At 36.0% G+C, this 24,689-nt stretch overlaps 3 protein-coding genes across 3 annotated transcripts; 2 read left to right on the top strand and 1 right to left on the bottom strand.

Moving 5' to 3' along the window:
• Nucleotides 1-918: 918 nt before the first annotated feature.
• Nucleotides 919-17,636, top strand: LOC107864802. Its single transcript, XM_047409864.1, has 20 exons — nt 919-1,205; nt 1,288-1,357; nt 2,615-2,657; nt 4,731-4,808; nt 4,933-5,017; nt 5,221-5,303; nt 5,639-5,696; nt 5,832-5,942; nt 6,917-6,974; nt 7,121-7,217; nt 8,276-8,311; nt 10,476-10,612; nt 10,917-10,987; nt 11,098-11,151; nt 13,001-13,143; nt 14,174-14,314; nt 15,690-15,911; nt 16,054-16,113; nt 16,797-17,117; nt 17,215-17,636. The coding sequence occupies exons 1-20, from the start codon at nt 1,043-1,045 to the stop codon at nt 17,332-17,334; spliced, it is 2,151 nt and encodes a 716-aa protein (XP_047265820.1). The 5' UTR covers nt 919-1,042; the 3' UTR covers nt 17,335-17,636.
• Nucleotides 17,637-18,077: 441 nt separating this feature from the next.
• On the top strand, nt 18,078-20,308 carry LOC107862259 (pentatricopeptide repeat-containing protein At2g13420, mitochondrial-like; the record flags this gene model as incomplete). Its single annotated transcript, XM_016707767.2, is given in 2 exon segments — nt 18,078-18,373; nt 18,375-20,308. Coding segments are annotated over 2 exon segments (1,608 nt in total), but the record flags the coding sequence as incomplete, so codon positions are not given.
• A 128-nt stretch (nt 20,309-20,436) lies between these two features.
• Nucleotides 20,437-23,952, bottom strand: LOC107865902 (galactoside 2-alpha-L-fucosyltransferase-like). The gene is made up of 2 exons (XM_047409865.1): nt 22,646-23,952; nt 20,437-22,004 (listed from the first exon to the last, which is right to left on the bottom strand). The coding sequence occupies exons 1-2, from the start codon at nt 22,887-22,889 to the stop codon at nt 20,542-20,544; spliced, it is 1,707 nt and encodes a 568-aa protein (XP_047265821.1). The 5' UTR covers nt 22,890-23,952; the 3' UTR covers nt 20,437-20,541.
• Between the last annotated feature and the right edge of the window lie 737 nt (nt 23,953-24,689).

Raw genomic sequence — 24,689 nt, 5'->3', positions numbered from 1 at the left:
TAATTTATAATTTCAAAGCAATTAAAAAATTTGATCATTCCTTTATCGGTTATATTCTTTTATCTTAAGTCAATTGCAAAAGCCTCGACTTCCCTAAACAGTCCAAGCCTCCAAGGACAAGTTTTAATTCAGTGCGCTTTGCACATAATATGAATATGTGAAAAAAGTAACAAAGTGATCAAGAAAGTAAGGCAAGATGAACTATATAAACCAAAAAGATGGCTACAAAAACCATGGAAAACCTTTATAAAATATTCGCGGCTAAATAACATTGTATCTATTTTCTCAATCTTTTACCAATAGAATATTAAAATATTAATTATTAGAATTTAACGCCACCAAAATAGAGAATTTTTTGCAATTATCACCAAACACTATTATCACTTCAAAATTTTATTTGTGGGTGGATAATAAAAATACATTAATAAAGCAACGTGTTAAATAATACTTTCTCCATCTCATATTAGCTAGTCATTTTCTTTTTACACGCAAGTTAAAAAATCACAAATAAGAAGGTATTTTACTAATTCACCCCCTAAAAGTTATTTTGGAAACTTTATAAATAAGTGAACACTTTTAAAAATAATTAATCGCAAGGATAACATGAAAAAAAATTAAATCTTTTTTAATTTAATAAGGCGAACAACTATTTTTAGTAAAATGATCAATTAATATGAGTCAAAGAAAATAATAAAAAAGAAATTTCTTAATGATTTACTTATCTTATTAATTCACATTCATCAATATAAAGTTGATAGAAATTTAGTAAAGGAACGATTTCTACAAAGTTGTATCCTATTTTGAAGTTTTAATAAAAAGGTGCATTTTTAATAAAATAACTAACTAATATGAAATGGGTGCACTTAAGTAGATAAATTTCTTTAAGGATATATATTCTAGAACAAGAAAATCATAAATTCCGACCACAAAAACGGTAAGGAGAATACTTGGCCCGCCCCGATAGAATAAAAGCGCGAATCAAACGAAGAGTACCTTTCCTTACAAACTCCTAAAAAAACTTTAACACTCTCCCGATTCGATCATGGCGACACCCTCTGTTTCTAGGGTCCCCCCAAAACCATCGGCGAATTCTCCATTAACGTCGACGCTCAAGGCTTACTTTATTCCTTTTATACTTTTCTCCGCTTCGCTCGTCTATCAACTAATCGTTATTCCTCGTGCCTTCCCTCCTTCGCATTACGATGGTAAGCATTATATATAATTCTGTTCCCCAGATGTATGTTTCGACGTTTGCTTATTTTTGAATTGTTGGTTTGATTGTTGTAGCATTGGGTATTACACCGCGTAGTTCAATTGAGGAAGTCAATCAGGCATACGAAAAGCTCTCTTCAAAATGGTACCCCCTTTTTTCATTAGCATTTTTTTTTTTGAGTTTGTTGTTGATTTGCTTCTGTTTTGTTGTTGATTTGCTTCTGTTAGATACATTGTTGTTCCAACCTTGCTTCCTCTATCCTTTGTGTGAAATTACTTTTTTCTTTTTTGATTCCACGTCATACCTGCCACGCACCTCCCACCAGCAACAGGTACTAGGTAGTAACTCTTAGGTAACTCTATTTACCAAGGCTAGAGAAGATGGAAAGGAATCACCTAGTGTATGTCTTTGTTGGAAATTGAACCTGTGATCTCCTGGTGCTCAACCCACTTTCTTGAACCGCTAGGCATCACCCTTGGGTGCAAATTACTTTTTCCTTTTTTAAGTTAGTGGATAGTTGAGTACATCTTCGCTGTTGCTAAAATCTTGTGGATGACGCATTACCAATTGTACTTGTAATCCTTGTATTTTGCATTTCACATGATCAACCTTAGCCTCTTTTGCTGATAGGCTCACCACGATCTTTCAAATATTTAATCCCAGCACCCTCTTATGCAGATAGTTCTTATTTACACTAATCATTCTCAAATTCATTCTACTCATCCTCTGCTAGATGTCCTTATCTATCCTGAATGTATTCTGCTCAATTAGAAAGTCTATTAATCGATAAAACAAACCTCCATTATGCCACCTCTTTGAAAATTTGAACTAATGGAAATAGAAATAAGAGCCTCTCTACTGTGCTTATAGATTATCCCTTAAACTAAGCAAAGTGTTAATTTTCATAGTTGATGCTTGTTTTTTAAATCGTAACTTGAGAATCCCGCTGCGTGCTTCCCTTATAAAAAATTGTAACTTGATGTGTGTTAGGTTTCCCATTGGTGGTGGATGTAACAGTTGGTCTCTGTATATGATTTTGGGAAATCCTCACCTTGTAAGCTGGCTTTAGGGGTTTAGTCAGGCTCAATGTCCATTTTCTTATCAATGTGTATTTCAGAGAACTTATTTCCAATGTTTGGCCAATAAACTGAAAATGTCCACCAATGACATAGTAGTTTCTAATATCCTTTTGTTAGATGAGGCGAAGTGGATATGGCTCATGGGCATTGTTATATGGATGCTTTCTACGAGATATGTACAGAATGTGCTTGGAATTTATTGCACTTTCACTTTTCCACTTGCATTTTTTTGCTGTCAAATCCAGCACTTTGCAGAAAAAACATTGATTTATATTTTTTTGTTGGATTATATTTGCTGGAAATAAAATTGTATTAATTACAGGAATTCAGGTGTTGAAGTTCCTTCTACCATCGATTTTATCAAGGTTAGTTGTCAACACTAATTTGACATTATTTTGTCATACAATGAATGGTGCTTTTCTATTTCCTTGTTTGAAAACTGAAGCATGATAAAACTAGCATGTGGTTTTAAAAGGAAAAGGTATCATCTATATCCCAATAACTTCCTGGTGAATAATGTCCCTTATTTTCTCTTCTTGATCTTTGATAGCAACATAGAGGCAAAGGTATTGTGAAAGTTCATCCTGTTTTTCAATTCTGCTATTTCTGTTGTCCTTGATCTTATCCAAGGCATTCTTAATCAAGGCCCTGCTCTTGTTGTAACGATGGAGTCAATGAACTCCCAATATCTTCCTTCACCTAAACAAGTACAAGTTTACAATTGTTTTGTCCTTAGACAATGGTCTTCACAGCTCAAATTTTGGTTCAGTGTCGAATTTCATTGGCCTCACCAACTGACCAACCTTCTGATCTCTGTCCTACATAAAATGAAGTTAGATTGCATGTGGGGATATTTTCATCTCTTTTCTTTGCTGCTCTAGGATCTCCAATTCACTGACATTTTAAAGTGCCTTAACTAACAGGTAGCTTTTGCTTCTTCAATCATGGAAACTGTGTGCAATGATTTGATCTTCATACTTTTATAATTAAGGATCAAGCTGGGCACTTAATGCACATCTTTATTCGGTTGTCCCACTAACCATTCATCACTCCAAGTTTATGGTGGAAATACATTCCTTTTAAGTCTGTGGATGGATTTACAAAACAGAACAGTTAATTATGTCTGCTACTTGTAGTGATTTTGTGTAGTTATTATCAAATAGTTGACCAACATTTAGGTAGCATGAGTTCCCAATCTTAAGTCGCTATTGTAGATTCTACAATAAAGATTCCACATGTTGTGATGGGTGACTTAACCTGACGAGAAAAAAGTGGGTGTAAGACAAGTGTCATTATACTTAAAAACCATTTTGGTGCAAAAGCAACCGTAGTTTAAGTCTAATTAGTGTCAAATTCTATGGTTTGAATGAAATGATAACTTTATAAAACCAGGTTCAATGGACAATAATCTAAGAAAGAAGAAGGTTGCGTTGCATTTTGTTTCTTCTCATGCTGTTGGATTTCCCTAGGTTGACATGAGGTTCTTCCTTTTTTTGTCACTCAAATTTCATAAAGATATCTTTCACTTCTCTCCTTTCTCCAAAAAAATAAATAAATCTTACTCCCTGATGCCTGATTGTGAAGATACTCAGAACTAGGACTCTACATCAATTCTCTTATCTGTGACTATGAAAAGCTAGAAAGAAAAAGGTTTTGAGACTAAAAGTAAATAGTAGAAGTTAAATGATTAAGGCGTGATTGGAATAGGCATCATCTCTCTTGTTCTTTAAAGACTGGAGTCAATACCTAGAGCCAAGCAAGAAGGAAAGCATTGATTCTTCTATAGTAAACAAGGTAAAAATTATAGGGCATGCATTTTCATCTTGGAACTCTGAAACTATTGGTTAATTTGAAAAATAAACTTTTTCTTTCATAAGTTAGTTTTTAACAAACTTCAAATATTCGTTACTGGATATTCTGCTAAATAATATTTGGTACTTCTAAATTTGTCTCATCACTTGCTAATTTAGTATGCTCTATTACTGTATCTTCATGGTGACGTTCACTCCCTAATCTTTTCACATTTTCTTTTGATTCTAACACTGGGGTTTGTTTGCTTTTAATTTTGTTTCTTTTACTTGAAAGATTTTTCGCATACCGACCATCCAAATATTGGCAGTCTTTGTCTGCTACCTTCCTTTTCATTTTGTTTGTTTTCTTATTGCTGGCTTGTGCACACTCAATGTCCTTAACCATGTGCATGTAATTAGATCTGCAATAACATGTCTTAGCATTTTTCCTTGGTGACCTGGTATGTTCGCAGTTCCTCCTTTCCTGTGATTAGAGGTCTTGATATTTCTTTGGACAGCTATGAAGTGGTTGATTTTACTTTCATGTTGGCTGGCTTCCTGCACCACCTATCATGACCAATCTGCCTCATTTTTTCTCCATACCAAGAATTTTACCCATATCATGATCGTTGCACAATTGTTTCGCAGGTTCGATATGCTTTTGAGTTGCTGACAAATCATAATTGGAAAAGAGACTATGACCTATTCAGTATTGATGAGCAATTCGTAAGTTCACTGTTCTAGTTTGTATAGGTGATTTGAGTACCAAACATGGGAATCTGTACATTCATTTCAGTTTTCTAATGTGTTCTATTTTATATTTTAATGTATTCTTTCTTTCCCTATTCAGCATGTTATTGAAAAGGCTAAAGAACAGTACGCTGGAAGAAGTATTTCAGAAATCACCTTTCCTCTCCTGGAGACAATTCCCTTTGGTTTGTAAACACCTCTTTAGATAGACTTGCTAGACAAGCACTTTCCCCAATATCCTCCCAAAACCCCACAGAAATATAAACCAGGGATAATATGATACTTCCAGTGATTTTAGTGTAGTTTAGATTTATTCTTTTTTGTTTTGTTCTTCTAGTGTCATTATCTATGTTTGTCTGATGCAGATTTCTTTGTCTCTTTACCTTAGGACCTGAAGACCATGCTGTTGATGTCATTAACTCGGAGAATTTTCTATCCAAGCTTGAAACTGATAAGGCATTGCTAATTCAGGTTGAATATATGTGGCAAACTGGTTTGATACTCATGTGAATTTTAATATATCTACTATTTTGTGCTTTCATTATTTACTCCCTGTACGTGGAGAGTTCCATGCATACTGTTGTATCTACCGTAGTACATTTAAACATCCGGGTGTTTTGAAGGATTAGTTCTATAACATGCCATGAAACTATTTTTGCCCGATGAACCTGTGTTACCAGCTTTGTTCAATATCTGTATTCTGTAGTATAGTTTCTGACAGCTGTTAAATCTCTTTTCGTTGTTTAATTTTTACCTTTTCATTTAATTACTTCTATGGTGAAATGTTGACCAAACTTCTTGTCTAGATTTTCTCTCTGGGAAGTGCACGATGTGCTCAATTTTCAAACGAATGGAAGAGAATTGGTAAAAGTTTGAATGTTTCTGCAGACATTTATTCCATATGTAATCTTGCTAATGTTATTTGGTATATTTTTCTTTTACCCTGCTAATGTTATTCGGTGTATATTTCCATTTATTTCTTCTACCTTGTGTCTTCAGTTACTTTGCTAGATGGGGTCGCAAATACTGGAGTTATTGATCTTGCTGATGTTCAGCTTGCCACATATCTAGCAGAGAAGAGACCTGGTGGTGTACCATATTTTAGACATGGAAAGTATTTAAATAAACAAAATAGTTTAGCAAATATTACCTTGTCATTCCTTAAAAATGCTTCAACAGAATAGTGTAGCTGTTAGATAGTGTTCTGCTGGAATGCAAGCTTGAAATACATTTATGACTGATATTTTTTTCTTCTAGCGAATCATCTATAGAGTGTGGGATTCAACTGTTAACATAATAAGGAAATAAATATATACTTTGTACTGAATAAAATAAGAATTTGATTGCCTTTATGTGATGTTTGGAACTTGACTGTAACACTTGACCAGTAATGGCTGCTGTAGGTTCTGAATCATATCTGCTATAAATTCATCAGAGGGAAGATTGTTGGACTTGAATACTATAACTAATTGAATTTACAAAAGAGTACATATGAGATAGCGATACAAAAAGCCTCTGCACTAGTAAGATGATCTGGAGAGATTGAAACTGAATTGTTGGGGCAATGGTTTTGTCATGAATCTATTAGATAATATATTGTGTAAAGTACAAAATTATACATTTGCATCCAGTGGAGCATGCATTAAGTTCCATTAGTAGGAGAGTTTCAGGAACACTAATCTTCTTCTGCACTCAGCTCACTAGGTCTAATTTTCGTTCATTAAGATGAAGAAATCAAAATTGACTTAAAGGCTGCACTCCAAAGAGATCGAGGGTAATTTTCACTAGATAATATATTGTATCCCGTTGCACAAAGCATCCCGCGTTAATGGAGCGAGGGTAAATAGCTGCACTCCGAAGATATCGACTTAAATCAGATAAAATGTTACTATTGTACATGTTCATCTAGGACTTATCCTTTGTTTTTTGCTTAGCTTACAGTTTTTGTAGTGGTCATCTCGTCCACCAAAATTCAATTGGAGTTGCAAGAACTTCATTATGCTTTTATGGATTAACTGATACAGATGCATGTACTCCCCCATTTCTTCAACCCTTGTAAACTCGACTTATTGCCTCACTTGCAGGAATTCCAGCACTTGTGGCTTTCTCCCCAGGTTGTAGAAGTTTCAGGTGTATGTCTAGGTGAGTTTCCTTTTTTTTCACCATTCTTCAGGTTATTCTCTTCTCATCCAGACATGTTTCTTGATTAAAGTTCAAAACTAGAGTGTGCCTTCAGTACAATTTCTTGCTTATTATATTTTGCTAATGATACCGCATAATCTGGTTAGGCATGAAGGAGAACTTTCCATTGATTCAGTTACCGATTGGGTTGCAACGTCCATTCTAAGTTTGCCTCGTATTCGGTACTACTCAAAGGAGTCAATGGTAACATATGTGATTTAGCTTCATCTTATGTTTTATTCTGGCTGTCATTGCACAAATAGATTGAAAATAGCAGTTTGATCAGAATGTAGGAACAAAACTTTAGGTAGCTTGTTTTCTAGGATTTTTTTTTTTGAAACTGGTAACTTCGTATATATTGATATAAACAGATCAGTGCTGTACTGGGGCCATTTTTACAAGAGAAATCCAAATCCTATGATCTCATGTCTATAACTTTTGCTAGCTTGTTTTCTAGGATTTGAGAAGTAACTTTCTTAGTGCATTTGACCAAATTTTGAAGGAGGTGGTTTTTAGCGTTATGTTATGATGAGAAAATACAGGTAAAGATTCACTTTACGATCCATATTGTTAGAACTGGTAAATGATTTAAATATTTATTATGGCGGACTATGAATTAAAATTCTCAATTTTATTTAAGTCAATGTAAAAAAATAAAAACCATGTTTCAAAATTTTATCTATTGATATAGTTAAATCAAAGTTATAATGGAATTTTATATAACTACTTAATATATATATATATATATATATATATATATATATATGATTGGTAAATCTGTAATCTGTTATAACTGAGATACAGATTGCGAAATTATGAGGGATAGTTTGGCAAATATTAATTTTGGCCAATAGTTTGTCCTGAAAAATTAACTTCCGATTCTGCTTGTGCTTCCTAGGATAAATCACAAAATTTAGTTTCCAGTCAAAAGCAGGAAAAGTAGTTTATGCTGGTTTAGCCAAATTCCTTAATTCTTCAAAATAATTAAGTAATCTTTTTAAAATATAAATAAGTATTCCTTGTCTTCCAAAGCTTGGCGTAACAGGCTAACAGACAGGTGTATTTCTCTAGTTGTACATCACGAGTTTTTCCAGTTTCACATTCTTATATCTGGTTAACTTGTCGATGATCAATATACATGCAAAGTTTGTGCTTAACTTGTTGAAAGATGAACAAGCTTTGCATTAAATAAACTAATAAAGTGTGCTTTAATATTTGACTAGCTTTAGATATTCTGATTCACGGCTTCTTTTTAATTTCAGGCTCAAGATTTTCTGCTGAAAAGTAAACCTCACAAGGTACAACTTCTGCCACCCTTCCCAAATACTTCAGTTGTAAAAGAGAAAGAAAACAAAGTGATGAGAGATAGCCAGTTGATGCAACTTCTAATTGACTAGCTTGATTAACATGCACACTAAAGTATCCTTTATGAGTTTCTCATGTACATATCAGTTCATCTGCATTTATGCCGATCATCTTTTAAGAGTTTATCACAATGCAGTTATCAAAGGTCACACTCACGTAGTCCTCTTATCTGTGTAAAACCATCTTGAAGAGCATCCTGCCATTTCCTTTTTTTCTAATTATGATATGCTAGTTGCTTTTGTTTGATTAAAATATTGGGATGATGCTTAAACATCCCCTTAAAATGTGACCTGTAAGTTCTGTTGAATATTTCCATATGCAATCAACTTAACTAAGTCGTTTCTTCTCTTAGAAATGATCGTTGTCCAAATATCTAGATCCCAAAGCTACACTTCTCAATGGGTGTTATGTATAAAATTCAACACACCTATACTAACACCCCTATACAGTGTTTGGTTTGAAATGTAGTAACCTGCATAACTAATACATGTATGAGATCTATGTATTATTTCATGCAGTAATAACTAACACTTACTAACACATGAATGACTAGACGTTGCATAAAATAATTTGTAGAGTCCCTCATAATTAGTCAGAGTCAAAATACTTGCTAAGTTTTTGACAAAATTGAACATCACTATATAAAATAATACGTAAATCCCTTCATAATTGACCAGAATCAAAATAGTTGATAAGATTTTGACAAAATTGAACATCGTAGACTTAGAGTTTAATTTTCCGGACTGTAAGACAAACTAAATCATCAACCTGAAAAAAAGGGCAGCCTGTGGGAATATAATTTGAAAGATGAATTTCAGAGTTTGTACAAAATATCTTGCCAAAGTGACTTGTTATTCAACAAATTAAGAAGTCACAATGGGGAGACTCTTTAGGATCTGAGATTTAGAAGGGATTTTCTAAGATAGGGAAGTGAGTGAGTTCCAAAGATCGATAATCCCTCTTCATAATCAAGTCAATTTAGTGGATAATCTGGATGGGTGGCGGTGGGATCTTAGAAGTAATGGAGTGTTATCTGTGAAGTCTTTTTGTGAGAAACTTTTGGTTAGGGAGGAGGTTGAGTTTCTAGTAATGCAATATGGGCTCAAAGTGTGCCAAGGAAAGTGTGTTTTTTCACTTGCTTAGCCACTAGAGGGGTGATTTTGAAGGACGATATCTTAGAAAGCAGAAGGCAGTTTGCCTTAGAAGGTGCTATATTAGCTTGGAGACGGGCGAGGATGTGGATCACCTCCTTCTACATTGCGTCTTACCATGCGATTATGGTGGGTTATGTTTAGATGGTTTCATACTCCTTGGGTAATGCCAAGAACTATGAAAGATCTTATGCGCCGAGGCTCAGTTGGAAAGCAGCGGGAGAAGGCGGAGAAGACGAAGCACTTGAAACATGGTTTCGATAGCATTAATGTGGTTAGTTTGGAGAGAGAGAAATTGAAGAGCTTTTGAAGGTTAGAGTCGAGTTTTCTTGCAATTGAGGAGTCGTCTTCGCTCTCTTATTTTCTTTTGGTGTAAATAGAAAGCTCCCGCTATGCTCTAGGTTCGGGGAAGGGCCATACCACAAGTGTCTATTGTATGCAGTCTTACCTTGCATTTCCGCCAGAGGCTGTTTCCGCGGCTTGAACTTTCCTGGTGACATGGCAACAACTTTACCAGTTGCTCCAAGGCTCGCTCCCTTTCTAAAATCATCAACCTAAAAGAGAAGATAATTTATATCATTCTAGGAGATTTGGGCAACTTAGTTGAAAGTTGGGGTTGACCATGGGAAGGAACTTCCTTTTCCTAGAAACTTAGGGCGTGATACTCTTGCAACTTATTTTTAACTGAGTAGTCTTGTTGTTTTATTTGTTCAAAGTCTCTCTCAAGGGTTTTAGTATTTTTTATTGGATTGGCTTAATATACGATACATTCTGTCTAGCTTGACTAATTTTATCCTATTCAAGAATACACCCTGCTTGAACATTTGCCAATATTTTTCAATTTTCACTGTCATGTTTAGTACGCTGGTGCTGCCATGTCAATGTGTACTTGTTTAAGGTTGCTAGCATTGAATTTGACAGGTTTCTTGTTTTGTTCAATGATAAGGTCAAGGTCATTTTCTTCTCGCAAACTGGAGAGCGGGCAACTCCATTTATACGTCAAGCTGCTAAGAATTACTCAGCCGTGGCTACATTCGCGTTCGTGCTTTGGCAAGAAGGAGAATCTTCATTGTGGTGGAATATGTAATGTACACGCATTGTTGTGTAGTTGTTCTTTCCCTCTCTTGTTAATTTGTCTTTCTTTTTCTTTTGGCGGAAGCGGGGTGTTGAATAGGCTCTTACTTTTCTTTCCCTTTTTCGTCTCAAATATTGTCCCTCTCTCTTCCTTATCGTCTTTTGGGGGGAATGGGAAAGTAAATACAGAGCTCTTTGATGTGAAAGGCATAACATGTATCTAGTTATTATTCTTCTATACTGTTATGCTTTGCTCCCATGATAAATTTTCACTTAAAGATTTTGTAATATGACTTGTTGCGGATTTATACAGGTTAGGTGTCGAATCTGCTCCTGCCATTGTATTTCTTAAAGAAACAGGTGTCAAACCTGTTATTCATCACGGCAAGTTTATTATCCTTATTTATTGTCTTTTTGTCATTACTTCTGGTGGACGGTGGCTGTGATAAGTGATGTCTCTAAGATAGCAAGCTAAAAAATGTATATGGTTGTAGGCTATGTGAACAGTTCATTGTTTGTGGATATTATGGAGAAGAATAAACATCAAGGTACTTATCTTTTCTCCCTTTTTCCAATATATTTGGCTATTTCATCAGTTTCATAAATTAGCGTACTGCACCCAAGAGTTTGAGGGTGGCTTAGTGGTCAATGAAGTGGGTTGAGAACCATGAGGTCTCAGGTTCAAATCCTAACATAGACAAAAACACTAGGTGATTTCTTCTCATCTGGCCTACCCTTGTTGGAATTTTGATTTACTTATCGGGTACCTGCTGCTGGTGGGAGGTGAGGTGAGGTGACAGGTATACGGTTATCAAAAAAATAAATAAATTAGTGTACTACATAAGTGAACTGAACATGTATTTTCATCAACTGCTTTATCTGATATGATTTGTGCGGGCTAATTAATTTGAGATTTCAGTATATACATTCCAGTCAGCCAGGTTTATTTTATTCATGTTACTGTAGTGTTAGCAATCATTGTGTAAATTTGACGTTCATTATAGATTGATTTAGCAAATTTTCCTCTCGAGTTGATTCTGTTTATTCTTGTTCAATGTTGTTGTTAGTTTTTCCATGATGTTATGAAGTGTTTTTTGCTCATTAATTTCAAGTATAGTTCCTCCATGTGATACCACTTCCACCTAGATTTCTTTTTGTTGATTAATGCCTAATTCAACAAATTATCAGTGTGGCAAGCTAAGTTGCTCGGACTCTTCACTTTCGGTGCCGCACCCGTGTCAACATGGCGTGGATATGGGTGTGGGATCCATATCGGATTTGGTCAACCGATTTTGGGTACTTTGACCAAAATTGACTGGGAAATTCAGGATAAATACCTATGATTTATGTAATCAAACAAAAGCTAAGGTGAAATTGAACATAAAATAACTTTGTTTATAGAGATTTCTATGTCAGTTCTTTTTCATGTATCTCCTTCCTGGATTCTCCACTTGATCAATATTTTCTCCTCGGAATACCTTGTAAACCACATAATGTCTCATAATTAAGACATATAACTCTATTTTAGATATTTGAATTATTTTTAGCGAATCTCTGCACCCGTATCCGTACCTGATGACTGGATCAGTATCCTGAATCTTATAATTTAGATCTTGAAGAATCCGACCTCTACATTCACATCCACACCCGAGGCCGAGCAACCTAGGTGGCTGGAGCTAGCAGTAGTCGAGTGAACATAAAAAGGCAATGTAGAAATTGAAGTATTAAAACCATTGTTACATCCTGCTTTTGCATTTGCCTATGCTCATTTTGGGTGTCATGAAATGGCTGTATAGGGATTTTTTCTCAGGTTAGTGCTATGTACCCAGATGTGAAGAAGGAACTATATTTCATTACTAGTTAATTGAGGTGTAGTTTTTCATGTGACTTCTGTAGTTACCGTAGTTACTCTTTCTATTTTGTACAGATAAATTTGGCAAAAGTTTTTTGACGAAAGTGTAGAAGGGAAAGTTGTGGCATTTTTAGGCACAAACTGGTCTAGGCGTTTTTACGACGATCATGTTGTAGTACATTGACCATTTAACTAATTCTACATCTTTTCTGAGTTGAAGACTACCAACATGCAAATTGGTATGGGCTCTCGTAGCACTATGAATGCATATCTGGGCATCTTCAGATTCACTTATTTTCAGTTGACAACGGGCAGAAATATGAGTTCCAAAATTTGTGTTCTGATCTTAATTTATGGATGGTAATATTTGTTTTCACTTGAGTTCTCCAATTTAGATGGAGAAAAATTAAGGTGTGGGTTATTGTGTTGTAGAGTGTTCTATTGAAATATGGAAAAGGACTTCAAAAATTATATGCCTCTTCTAGTATGTCTCCTGAAATAGTATTAACATGGATCTTGCTGGTTTTTCTTTCATACTTCTTCAGTGCTTCCACAATTGAGGAGTGTAACTTCGAAAGAATTGGGTTGTGATGCGCGGGGCTTTTCACGTGCTGGAAAGGATACCAAGATATGGTATTGTGTTGTTTTAGTCGGGAGGTATAGCCTGGAGCTCAACACGATGCGTGAAGTAAGCTCTTTTTTCTAGTCCATTTTTGTTAACGAAAGCTATGGACTGTAATTTGGCTTTCCATCTCAGTTTTAGTTGATTTATATTTCCATCTAGTTTTAGAAAGTCTGACTGCAGATTAACAGTAGATGTATTGTGATAATTTTGATAGAAATGATGGTGGGTGGTGTGGTTGGGTGGGAGAAAGGGGGGGGGGGGGGCTCTGTGTGTGAGGGGGAGAGAGAGGAGATGTTGGCACTAGTTATACCAGGAATCTGCCCCAACAGAGCCTGAATGAAAGACCCAAACCCATGAATGACATGAACCATTGTTGGAGATGAAATACACTTACCTTATCTCAAAAGAAGTGTTAATTGCTGGAGATGCAAGCCTTACGTCTTTTCCTAATCCTTCTTCTCCAACAAAACATTATCACATTTTTTGGCATTGCCCAAGAAACTCCGAACCACTGAAGCATATCCCACCATAATCTCATGGTAAAGATACAGTGAATGAGAAGATGATCCTTTTCTTTCCCGTCTCTTTACACATGAAACACCAGATAGGGCAAACAACCTTATGCTTTCTAAGAACTTTCTATTTAAGAATATTGAGATGAAAGATTAATTAGGATTGGAAACTTCAATAAGTTACCAATACCTACAATAATCTGTCAGTAATGATGTCTACTTGGCTGCTGCTTCATATTATATATTTCTTCGCAGTTTTGTTATGTCCTATATCAAAGCTAAATATTTCTTCCTTGGGATGCATTTTCCTGGTAAACTGCTTCAACCCTAAAGTGACTGTAGAGACTTCCCTGCATATCAATAGTATTCTTTGGGGGCTAATTTGTGAAGGCATGTCGCTCTGAACTTTTATGTTCACTCTGTAATATGCGGGGAAGTCTGAAGGACTTCTCACTATCACCGCCTCTTACATAGATTCATATGGCTTCAACTCTATTCAAATTGGGCAACATGCAAAAAATGTTAGATGCTTTGAATGATTTGTTACATTAGCTGATGGTGTAAATTACCTATCACACAAGACCATGCGCAGGGTTCAAGAAACCCTTTCAAAAGATGGAGAATTGACTGCAGTGGATCAAGATCTGTCATCTGCACCAGCTCTGCTTGCACTAAAACAGAAACGACTGACGTTTACCTGGCTTGATGGGGAAGCACAGAAAGTGAGCACTTCTCTTCAAATGTTTGCATTCCTTTGGTTAAATAGTGGTATGATTACATTTTCTGTAGGAACAGTGGTTTTTAACTTCAGCACAATATTAGCATTGCTTTTTATTTTATAAGATCAATAAGTTCATAGATTCATACCCATCTTGTGTTGAGCATGACCAGTAAAGTTGTCTTTGACAGACTGATGGATTCCATAGGGAATAGGAAACTACAGAAAAGCACGAATTTAGACTCTCTAGCATTTATTCTCTAGACAGAGAGTAAATTCCTACCACTTCTCATCTTAGATACTTAACTAGGCATCTTTCAGTTACTTATTTGTGCGTACTTTACCTCCATCTTAGATTCCTATAGCTTTTCCTGAAAATTTCAGTTCCTGGAAACTTCTATAGATTTAATAATTCTTCTTTTGCACAAAATTTTGAAGAAGGTGCATTAACTGGTTACTTTGATGGTTTCATTTTATTTGGCTATTAGAGAATAATGGATATAGAGGATTCATATTACACAGCTGCCACTAATTTGGGATTGAGGCTTATAGTGTGTAGGGCCAAACTTCTAAAATCAGCTTATTTTAGGAAGTGCTTTTTTCAAAAGTGTTTTTTAAAAAAGTACATTAGTGAGAAATAGTTTGTGTTTGACCAATAAATATAAAAAACACTTTTGAGCAGCAATTAGTGTTTGACCAAGCTTTTAAAACTGCTTTTAAGTATATTTTTCTGAAAAGTGCTTTTAGGGCAAGCTACATTTTTTAGCTTATGAAATACTGCTTTTTTTCACCCCAGAAGCACTTATTTTCTTCCATAAGCTTTGGCCAAACACCTCAATTTTTTAAAATAAGCACTTTTGGGGAAAAATAAGCTTGGCCAAACAGGTTATTAGTTTATTGATTACGTAGTAGGCTCTAATTCTTCTTTTGCACAAAATTTATAGAAGGCGCATTAACTGATTACTAAATGGTTTCATTTTATTTGGCTATTAGAGAATAATGGATATAGAGGATTCGTAATTTGGGATTGAGGCTTAGTTTATCGATTACGTGGTAGGCTCTAATGTTCAGTTGGTTTTGGATCCAAATGTTGTTAAATCTTGGATACTCGTTATGCTTTGAAAAACTTTTTGTTCCTTTTTGTAGTTGAGAGATCTTCACTGAACTTGAATGTGAATCATATAACTTTCTTTTCTTTGTTTGCTATTATTCTTCCAAATCTAGACTTTTATTTGTATAAAATAATCTGAGCATGTTAGATTTGATTCATACATATGTTATTGTGGTATTCATGAGGTACATTATGTTGGATGACTCTTCTTTGAGCAAAAGTATGATCTTCTGCCACGTTGAACGCTAACAGCTTCTCCTTTTTACAGAGTTACTGTTTCTTCTACATTAATTCTGAAGATAGTTATGAGACGTGTGGGCCGAGGGATATGATAGATACAGCACAATTGTTTATTGTTCGCTATGATAGGAATGGTACAGAGGATGTTGGAAAGCAGCCAACCAACAAATTCTCAGCATTGTACAATGTTGAAAGTGATCCTGCATCTCAGCTTGTGGCAAAATACAATGGTTCTAATAAAATTGAAGAGGTCAGTAGACCGACATATTCCCTGAAATTCAATAGCAAGTCACATGATGGATCTAGTTTTCATATTCCCTTGTGACTGAGTACGAGAACGTTCACGATGATTATGTCTATATATCTAATATATGGTATATTGGAAATGACAGATCGTACAATGGATTTCTGAGATAATCAAAGATGGCGACTCAAAGGATCTCCCTTCATTTGTAAGTTGATTTCTTAAATTCCTTTGTTCACACTTGCTTGGATTAACTGATTCCAAAAAGGATTTTGTTCTTATTTATGCTCTAAGAAATATAAGAGAAAAATATTATTGAATTTTTGTAACTACATTATTACATTGATACTCTATTTATAGATACTACATTCTAGTCCTTTTCCAAGTAGGTCCCTACATTACAATCCTTCTCCAAGTAGAATTCGACAAACTATTCCTGTTCCTATTCATATTCTAACATGCTTCAATGGGATTTTGGGTTTGAAAAATGGATCTTATAAATGACACCCTCCTTCAAGATTGTCAGCTCTATTCATGAAGCAGCTGCCAGTTGGTGTAGTTGGTACACCAGAACTGTGCGTGCAGAGACTTATTTTCCCCTTGCTACTAAATCTCTATGGAGATTGATCTACATCTCTCACTTGGGAAGAATTATGGATACTATGTGGGAGGAGTGATAGGAGCTGTCTCCTTCTAATCAACATGGGAGGAATAGGGAGCTGTCTCCTTCTAATCAACATGGGAGGAATAGTAGATCTCAATATCATGGCATGATGATTTCCCGTGTTATTTGTATGTTGATGATGGCAAGGATGTATGACAGTGAAAATCATCCCAGCCCTTTACTAAGCCCCTTTTTTATTTCTTATCATTGTATACATTTCGTTGCAGAAATCAAGAACTCCTGAACTGGTACCAGAGGATGCAGATTCCAGTTGGTCATCTTGGACTCAAGGAACTGTTAGTCCTAGTGGAGGATTGAATCATAGGGTCAAGAGTTTACTAAATAAAATTCATGATTACATTGATGATCCAAGAGTTGGACCTTTCTTGCTCCTGGCAGCACTGATCTCTTTTGGTAGTGTTTGGTTTAAGAGAAGTCAGGTAGCTCAGTCAAGCAAGCCTAATCATTCAAGCCAGAAATCAAAAGAGCCAGAACATCTGGACCACCAGACCAGTGAGCCCGATCAGTCAAATCAGCCAAATGCAAAGGTATTGATTTAAATATTCTGTTGTTCCTGAAATGATTTTTATTTTGACCTCGTTGAAAACTGACTTAGATCCTTTCCACCTTTGTAACTCTTTGCAGGACGTAACCATGCGAAAGCGAAGAACTCGCCCAAGAAACGATCTTGTTCCACCTTCTATGACCGACGTTGACCCGAAAGATGCTTACCAAGTGGAGTTTTCAGATTCTGATACTGGGTAGGTGGATTCAAAAGTTTGCAGGCTATTTTATTAACACACAGGGTAGAAGCTGAAATTAGTGGCTAGCAGGCGGATGGATGACCAACAACCACCTCCTTTACATAACTGGGTTGCATTGCAGGCACTGCTGCCATGTAGGCATGTACATTGACCTCCATAAAGTTTCTGGACGTGTAAACATATTTTCTCAGTAGTTGATTTTAATTTATGAAGGAAAGAGGAAATACAGACCAAAACAATATGTCACAATTTTGATTGGAAGAAAATTTCATAAAATGTTTAAAGAACTTCCATTTACTTTTCTTACAAATTATTTAGTTACGTAGAGCGATCAAACATTGATTCAGTGAAATGTCTGACAAAACTATATGAGGCGCATAAATCTTTGATATAACTGTGTAATCCATTGTCTCATGCTGTAAAGTGTACCGATAACCTTATTATTTTGGCCCCATTGGTATATGGTCCTATTACAAGTACGAAATACAATCTTACTTAGATTTCCAATTTTTTCGTAGCTTGAATTGATAGCTGCAACTGTGATTGAACTCATCTTTTTCATTTCATATTGTTTGTCCCTCATTTCTGGCAAATGTAGTTCACATGCAGTCCAAGTTTTAGGAAGCAGCGTTTCATATGATTTACTATTTATATCTTCTCTGAGGTCATAGTAAAGCTTGGTGTCAAGTATACACATGGTTTAAGTTTAGTGTATAGTGTTCCACAGCCCTTTGTTTCTGCTAATTTCGGGGTTTGTGCTTCTCGAAATGCGTGTCCTATTGGATTTCCGTCGTCTCTTGTTCCGTCGGTTTTGTCCGGCGCTTCTGTTGCTCCACAGAACTCCACCATCCAACACCGGCGGCACTTCCGCAGTTGGAATCGTCAAAGGACGCCGACTTGATTTCTCAGCTACTGCTTGAACACCACAATCCATTTCACGCCATGGAATCCTCTCTTCAGCTTCATGGCGTTTCCTTCACCCCTTTCCTTGTCCATCAGATTCTCCTCCGCCTCAAGCACTCTTCTAAAGTTGCCCTCTCCTTCTTTCACTATATATATTCCCAATTCCACCGACGACGACACCTGCACCACCGCTTTCAATCTCCTCATTGACATTCTATGCAAAGTTCGCCAGTTCGATGTTGCCTGGCAGCTTATTGTCCAAATGGAACAGAAATCCATTAAAATGAACTTCACTACTTTCTATTTGTTGATCCGTAGGCTTATCTCTGCTGGCTTCACCCGTCAAGCTATTCGGACCTTCACTGAAATGCACATATTTCTCGATGAAGATCAAGTTTGGAAATCCTACTTCTGTTATCTTCTTGATACCCTTTGTAAATATGGATATGTCAAGGTGGCTACTCAAGTGTTCAATAAAGAGAAATGGAGATTGGAGCTCAACTGTAAGCTTTATACCATTCTCATTTATGGTTGGTGTAAAGTGAAGGATATTGCGATGGCAAGGAGGTTTCTTGGGGAGATGTTGGACAAGGGAATTCTTCCAAACGCGGTACGTTACAATGTGTTGTTGAATGGTATTTGCAGGAGAGCGAGTTTGCATCCGGTTGGTAGGTTTGACAAGGTAATTAGGGACGCGGAGAAGGTGTTTGAGGAAATGACTCAAAGTGGTGCGGAACCAGATGTGACCAGCTACTCCATACGCCTGCATGTCTATAGCCGGGCTCATAAGCCTGAGTTATCACTTGAAAAATCAAGGATTATGAGAGACAAAGGGATATGCCCGAATATTGTGACATATACCTCGGTCATCAAGTGCCTCTGCTCTTGTGGTAGGCTTGAAGATGCGGAGCTGTTACTCGAGCAAATGGTTTCTAACGGGATAACTCCCACATTCACAACTTACAATTGTTTCTTTAAAGAGTTTAAAGGGAGGAAGGATGTAGATGGTGCATTGAGGTTGTACAGGAAAATGAAGCAGGGTTCCCTCTGCTCACCAAGCGTGAGTACGTTCAATATATTGTTGGGGATGTTATTGAAATTGGGTCGAATAGGGACGGCAATAGATATTTGGGACGATATGAAGGATTCTGGAGCAGGGCCTGATTTAGATTCATATACATTGTTGATTCATGGATTTTGTGAGAAACAAAAATGGAAAACGGCGTGTGCATTCTTTATGGAAATGATAGAAAAGGGATTTCTGCCACAGAAGGTCACCTTCGAGACCCTTTACAGAGGCTTAATACAATCCAATATGCTGAGAACTTGGAGAAGATTAAAAAAAAGGCTTGATGAGGAATCAATAAATTTTGGTTCAGAATTTGAAAATTATCACCTCAAGCCTGATAGAAGGGAATCTGATGAAGTTCTGCAAGGGGTACAAGGCTGAACAATCTGATGTCAAGCTAAAAATCTAACTGATATTTCCTGATTCATGGGGAGCTATTTATAATTGATGATGTAACAGAATCAAGGGCAAAAGTAAGATCTTGGGCTTTAGTTCAGGCTGTAATGGGCGACGCCAGGCACATTGAAGGAGGCACTCTTCATCTCAAAGGCCTCCTATGTACCAACGACCACATGCTCTTCCTCCTCATCACCAATCTTAAGGAGGAACATTCTCCCAACCCAAGTATTGAAATGAGTCGGATTGAAAGTTGTTCAACCAGAGGATGGAAAGTACCCAAACGGATGCTAAAATGGCTTCTCACACTACTTCCATCAGCAATCTTGAAGTACAAATGGGCCAAATTTCTCAAGCCCTCAATTCTTTGACCAAAGGGTGCTCTACCAAGTAATACGGTGGCTATAATCCCAAAGGTACATACGTAGGAGAGAAAATGGAGAACTTTAGGGTAACGTCAACAAAATATAAAGAATATCGGCAACTCAGCCTCAGTGAGAGTGAATAAAAAGGCAATGGAATGTTGCTGAATGTTGAGTGTGTTGTATTTTATCCCTTTTTGTAATGCATGGAATGTTGGGTGTTTTCCCCACATCATTTCCTCCTTAATTTGTGCTTATCAATTCTTTCTTCTTACTTTTCCTACTGCTGATTGTTGAATGTTCTAGTCTTAGAAAAATAAGTCACCACATAAACAGAAATTTATGGCTTAGCTTTCACTAAAAACTGTAAAAATATGAATTTGTCTCTAAGAATCAAAACAATGAAAGAATCTTGAAATAAGTTACAGTAAGTACTCCTGCAACAATTTTGTTCCCTCAGAGTGATAAATCTCAATGGTTACAATTCACCTTTTCGATCAAATAACTTCAAACCCAAGCTATTATCCTCACAATGCCTCACATGAGAAACAATGTTAACTGAGTTAAAACTTTCTGTTTTCTTCTTGCAATCGTAGTAAGGGGGGGAATGATAACACGGCTCCAAAGACACTGCTCGAAAACAAGGTGGATCATGGACTCTTCCATTTTTAAACTTGTATAAAATCCATGGCTTCAAACCTCCAAGACTATGAGCAACATAACCAAAAGTAGACCATGCAGTTGTAACCAATTTATCAGTTAAACTCAGCAAATACATTTCTGCCCAGGCCTTTCTGTCATGCATTAGCTTCTCAGTTTGTTGACGCTCTTCATTACTTGGCTGAAAAACACTAACAATCTCTCCTGTCACAGTAGGATTCTCCCAATACATGTTTCTAATCTCCTCGAAGTATCGTGGACTTAGAGATGTCATCAGAACACTTACAGTCTTCATCTTGCCAGACGAATTGACTATAGGCTCATTCAGGTTAACCTGTGGCAATAGATTCTCCTTTGTTGTACAAGCTAAGATTTGATTCAACACGTACCTAAAATCGCCTGCACCGAAATTGAAAAGTCTAATTTGAATGCCTATTTTTTCATCTGCTTGAGCTAAATAAGCTTGATAATACCTAGTAATAAGCCCCCATACAGAATTTGTTGGATGGAAAAGGTACCTACCCAAAAAGTGGAACACAGTTTCTTTCTCTGGAAAAAGATTGTTCAACTCTTGCTCGAAAGATGGGATCAAGAAAAGAGCAGGCACATAATAGTTATTGGACTTCACAAGTAGCCAAGGGACATTGTGGAGAAAAGTTTGGTCAGTGTCACAGAAAAATAATTTATCTTGCACATCAAAGTCATGAGATAAGTGAAGGTAGAGGAATGAAGGTTTTCTTGAATTTTGTGTGACATTATTTCTCACCATATAACCATAAGAATGTGGAGATTTCTTATTAAAGCTATTAAACTGATCAATTATAGGGAAATCTGGAGGAAGCAACCAAGAAACTTCAGGAAAAGGTTCACAGAAGAGGTCAGACAAATTGACTCTGGGGTCAACAAGAAGGATTCTGTTTGTGAGGAGAGCATAAAGGAAAGCAGAAGTTAAGGTTAGTATCCTGTTCCCTAAACCACTATACGATATCCAAACAACGTAATTACAAACTGAAGAATCGCTACTGTATTCACCAGACTTAATGAGGTCGACAGTTCTGTTGTATAACTCTGTGTAAGGACCGCATTGCTTGTGAAGAGCTTCATATCTTCTTAACCCGAAGATAAGATAAGAGGACGGCTTATGCTGAAGACCTTTGCTATATAAGGGTGATTCATACCTACTCAAACAAGATGTTTCATCAAATCCTGAAGGGAGAAGACCACCTAGTAGTTTATCTTTTGGCGCTGTCAGTGGCTGCGGAATATCTTCAGAAAATGTGGCTGGAAGAAAGAACACGAAAAGAGTAAGATCACAATTAATACACATTACAAGCACACATAAGTTATCTACGACTTAAAAGCAATTTTTGAGCCACCTTTTACACTACGCTGGAATCGTCTCCCTTGTGTCAAGGGATTCAACAATTTATATATTGGAAAAAAACTGTTTTTTTCTTATTTGCGCACAGTATAATTTTCCGACAAAGGGAATCTGATAGAATCCCCTTTCATCCGCCTAGCTCCACCTCTAGATATTACTTACAAGTAATTGGTGAAATCTCGGTAGAACAACCAGGTAATTCACTTCATTAGAACACTTATATGCCATGAAATGGAAACTTCTGCTGCTAAACTTGCTCCTTGTTTTAGCTTTATTCGTTGTGACCTGATTTCAAAAGAATAGGGTCTAGTAACTTAACTAACAACTTCAAGAGTACATATCATATATGCTGCAGACTTGCTACCGCCTACCAGTATAAAACCTATATACTATGACATGTGAGTGCATAATGAATGGCATGTCGAGTATTTTCTATGCCTATTGTTCTATTTTCAACAAACTGGAATTGCAGAAAGGAAGAAATACTATGCAAGTGAAAGGACAAGCAAAAAAGTAGGAAAATAAAGAGGAAATGCAACACCTTTCGAAGGTTTAAGACGAAAAATTCTAGCCTCAGCCAAAGTCCACAAGCAATCGGAAGGTAAGTCCCCTAAAAAGAAGGCAACTGAGAAAACAACCGTAAGAACCATCAAGAGAGCAACTATAAAACCCCCGAGTGTCATTGGATTCGGACCCCATTTCGACTCTGCATTCTTTAAAGCAACACCTGAATCGTGATCAGAAGGAACTTGCTGATCATTGAAGGTTTTCTTGAATCGCTTCATATTTAATCGGATCCTCAACAGGTATCAGTGGCACTGAAAAACCAGTTGCAAATGCAGAATGACAGATTTGGCATGCACTGCAAATGTGTTGAGAAATAAGAGTATTGGTGTATGCATTATGCACCAAGGAGGTAACAACAAATTGAAAGGTTGGTGGATACATTATGCACCAACTAATAACCTTTCTTTATTAATTTCAATTTTACTAGTGATGATTGCTTTCCTTTGTCTGCAAAGTGCAGATCATCTCGACTCTATTGCTGTTTCCTTTTTCGTTATACATGATTCTCTACGTTGTTCATTTATGGCTATTAAAATCTTTTGCTACTTTCGATCATTCATAGAATGTAGGTCAAATTTGGACAAACATGATCGATGTGGTCATCGAGTTTGAGCTTTTATATTCGACACCAACACATTATATGATTCAACGCCATTACTATTTCAGAGACATTTAAGGATATTTTAGTGATCAACTGTATGCAATCAAAGTGACAAATATTAACGAATATTTATTTTTAATAAAGATAAGAATGTTGACTCTCAACTAAGGCGAGCTTTGACTTCTAGATAACTGCTGGTATTAAAAACTATACGGATACAAAATGTAAGATAATTTGTTAAATCGTTTTTTTGTTTTCCAAATACTCCTATTTCTTTATTCATCAATTATTTTCCTTTATTTACCGGGAAAATCCTTATTTTGGTTATAACCATAAGATCTGTAAAATGAGTTTAAAGGTCAGGTGGACCAGTCCAATACAAGAAATATGACCTCTTGTAATATTGATATGTGCAACTAATTATATTACCTAGAAATAAAACAGAACTTGTTACAATAAATTAAATTTAACATTTAAGAGTTATTTCAACAAACAATGTATATGATCAAATTTTCAAAGTTTTAAGGGATCGTTTGATTAGAAATAAGATTATAACCTTAAATTACAATTTTCCGATTATAATATCACATCATAGTTAATAAGAAAATTTTGATTTATATCAATTTAGATAATACTAATAAACACGTAATACATATTATCTCAAATTATGTATTAGGATGACATGATTAGTATGTCAATTGCAATAAGGGATTGTGTACAAGAATAATATTGAATAAAAAGCGTGTTTTAGTATGTTGAGATTAGTTCCTGACATTATTTCTTATCGATTATTTGACTAAAACTAATACTCATGAGTAGATCCCTAATTACTAGGGCAAACAACATAAAAATTTCAACATTTTGCATAATTATTGAAAATTTCGATAATGATTTGTTGAGATACATAATTAGCTCCCTATATATTCAATAAAAATATATTTTTCTTTTATAAAGATACATAATTAGCTTTCGATGTATTTTTTTCGATTTTGGATCTATCGTGATGCATAATTAATTTCCCGTACATCTTATGAAAATATATAATTAATTGAGATTTTATTTTTGTAATTTACTTTGCAAAGATAGAATTGTGTAAATATAATTAGTTAAGATGTATGCTTATATGTTATTTTTCCTAATTACTATGGAAAGATTAGTAAACACTAAACAAGGCAAGAGTGAAGGGGACATTTACTAACATGGGTTGTGGTGTAGTGGATGGGGTTGTTTCACCATTAATTAGAGGTCGAGGGTTCGATCTGTCACTTTAATGAGCCCTGCAATGCTCGATCCAAATTAATTGAAGCTCTAATGCGGCCTTTTAGAAGCAGGATGGGCATTTCGTGGTGTCGGGGTTTGGGGGTGGGGGTGGGGGGAGGGGGTCCTTGCCTTGTGTTTGTGTGCTCATCATGCGACA

Source organism: Capsicum annuum, chromosome 3, assembly GCF_002878395.1.
Source record: "Capsicum annuum cultivar UCD-10X-F1 chromosome 3, UCD10Xv1.1, whole genome shotgun sequence".
Classification (NCBI taxonomy): Eukaryota; Viridiplantae; Streptophyta; class Magnoliopsida; order Solanales; family Solanaceae; genus Capsicum; species Capsicum annuum.
This window is presented reverse-complemented; position numbering and strand designations above follow the sequence as displayed.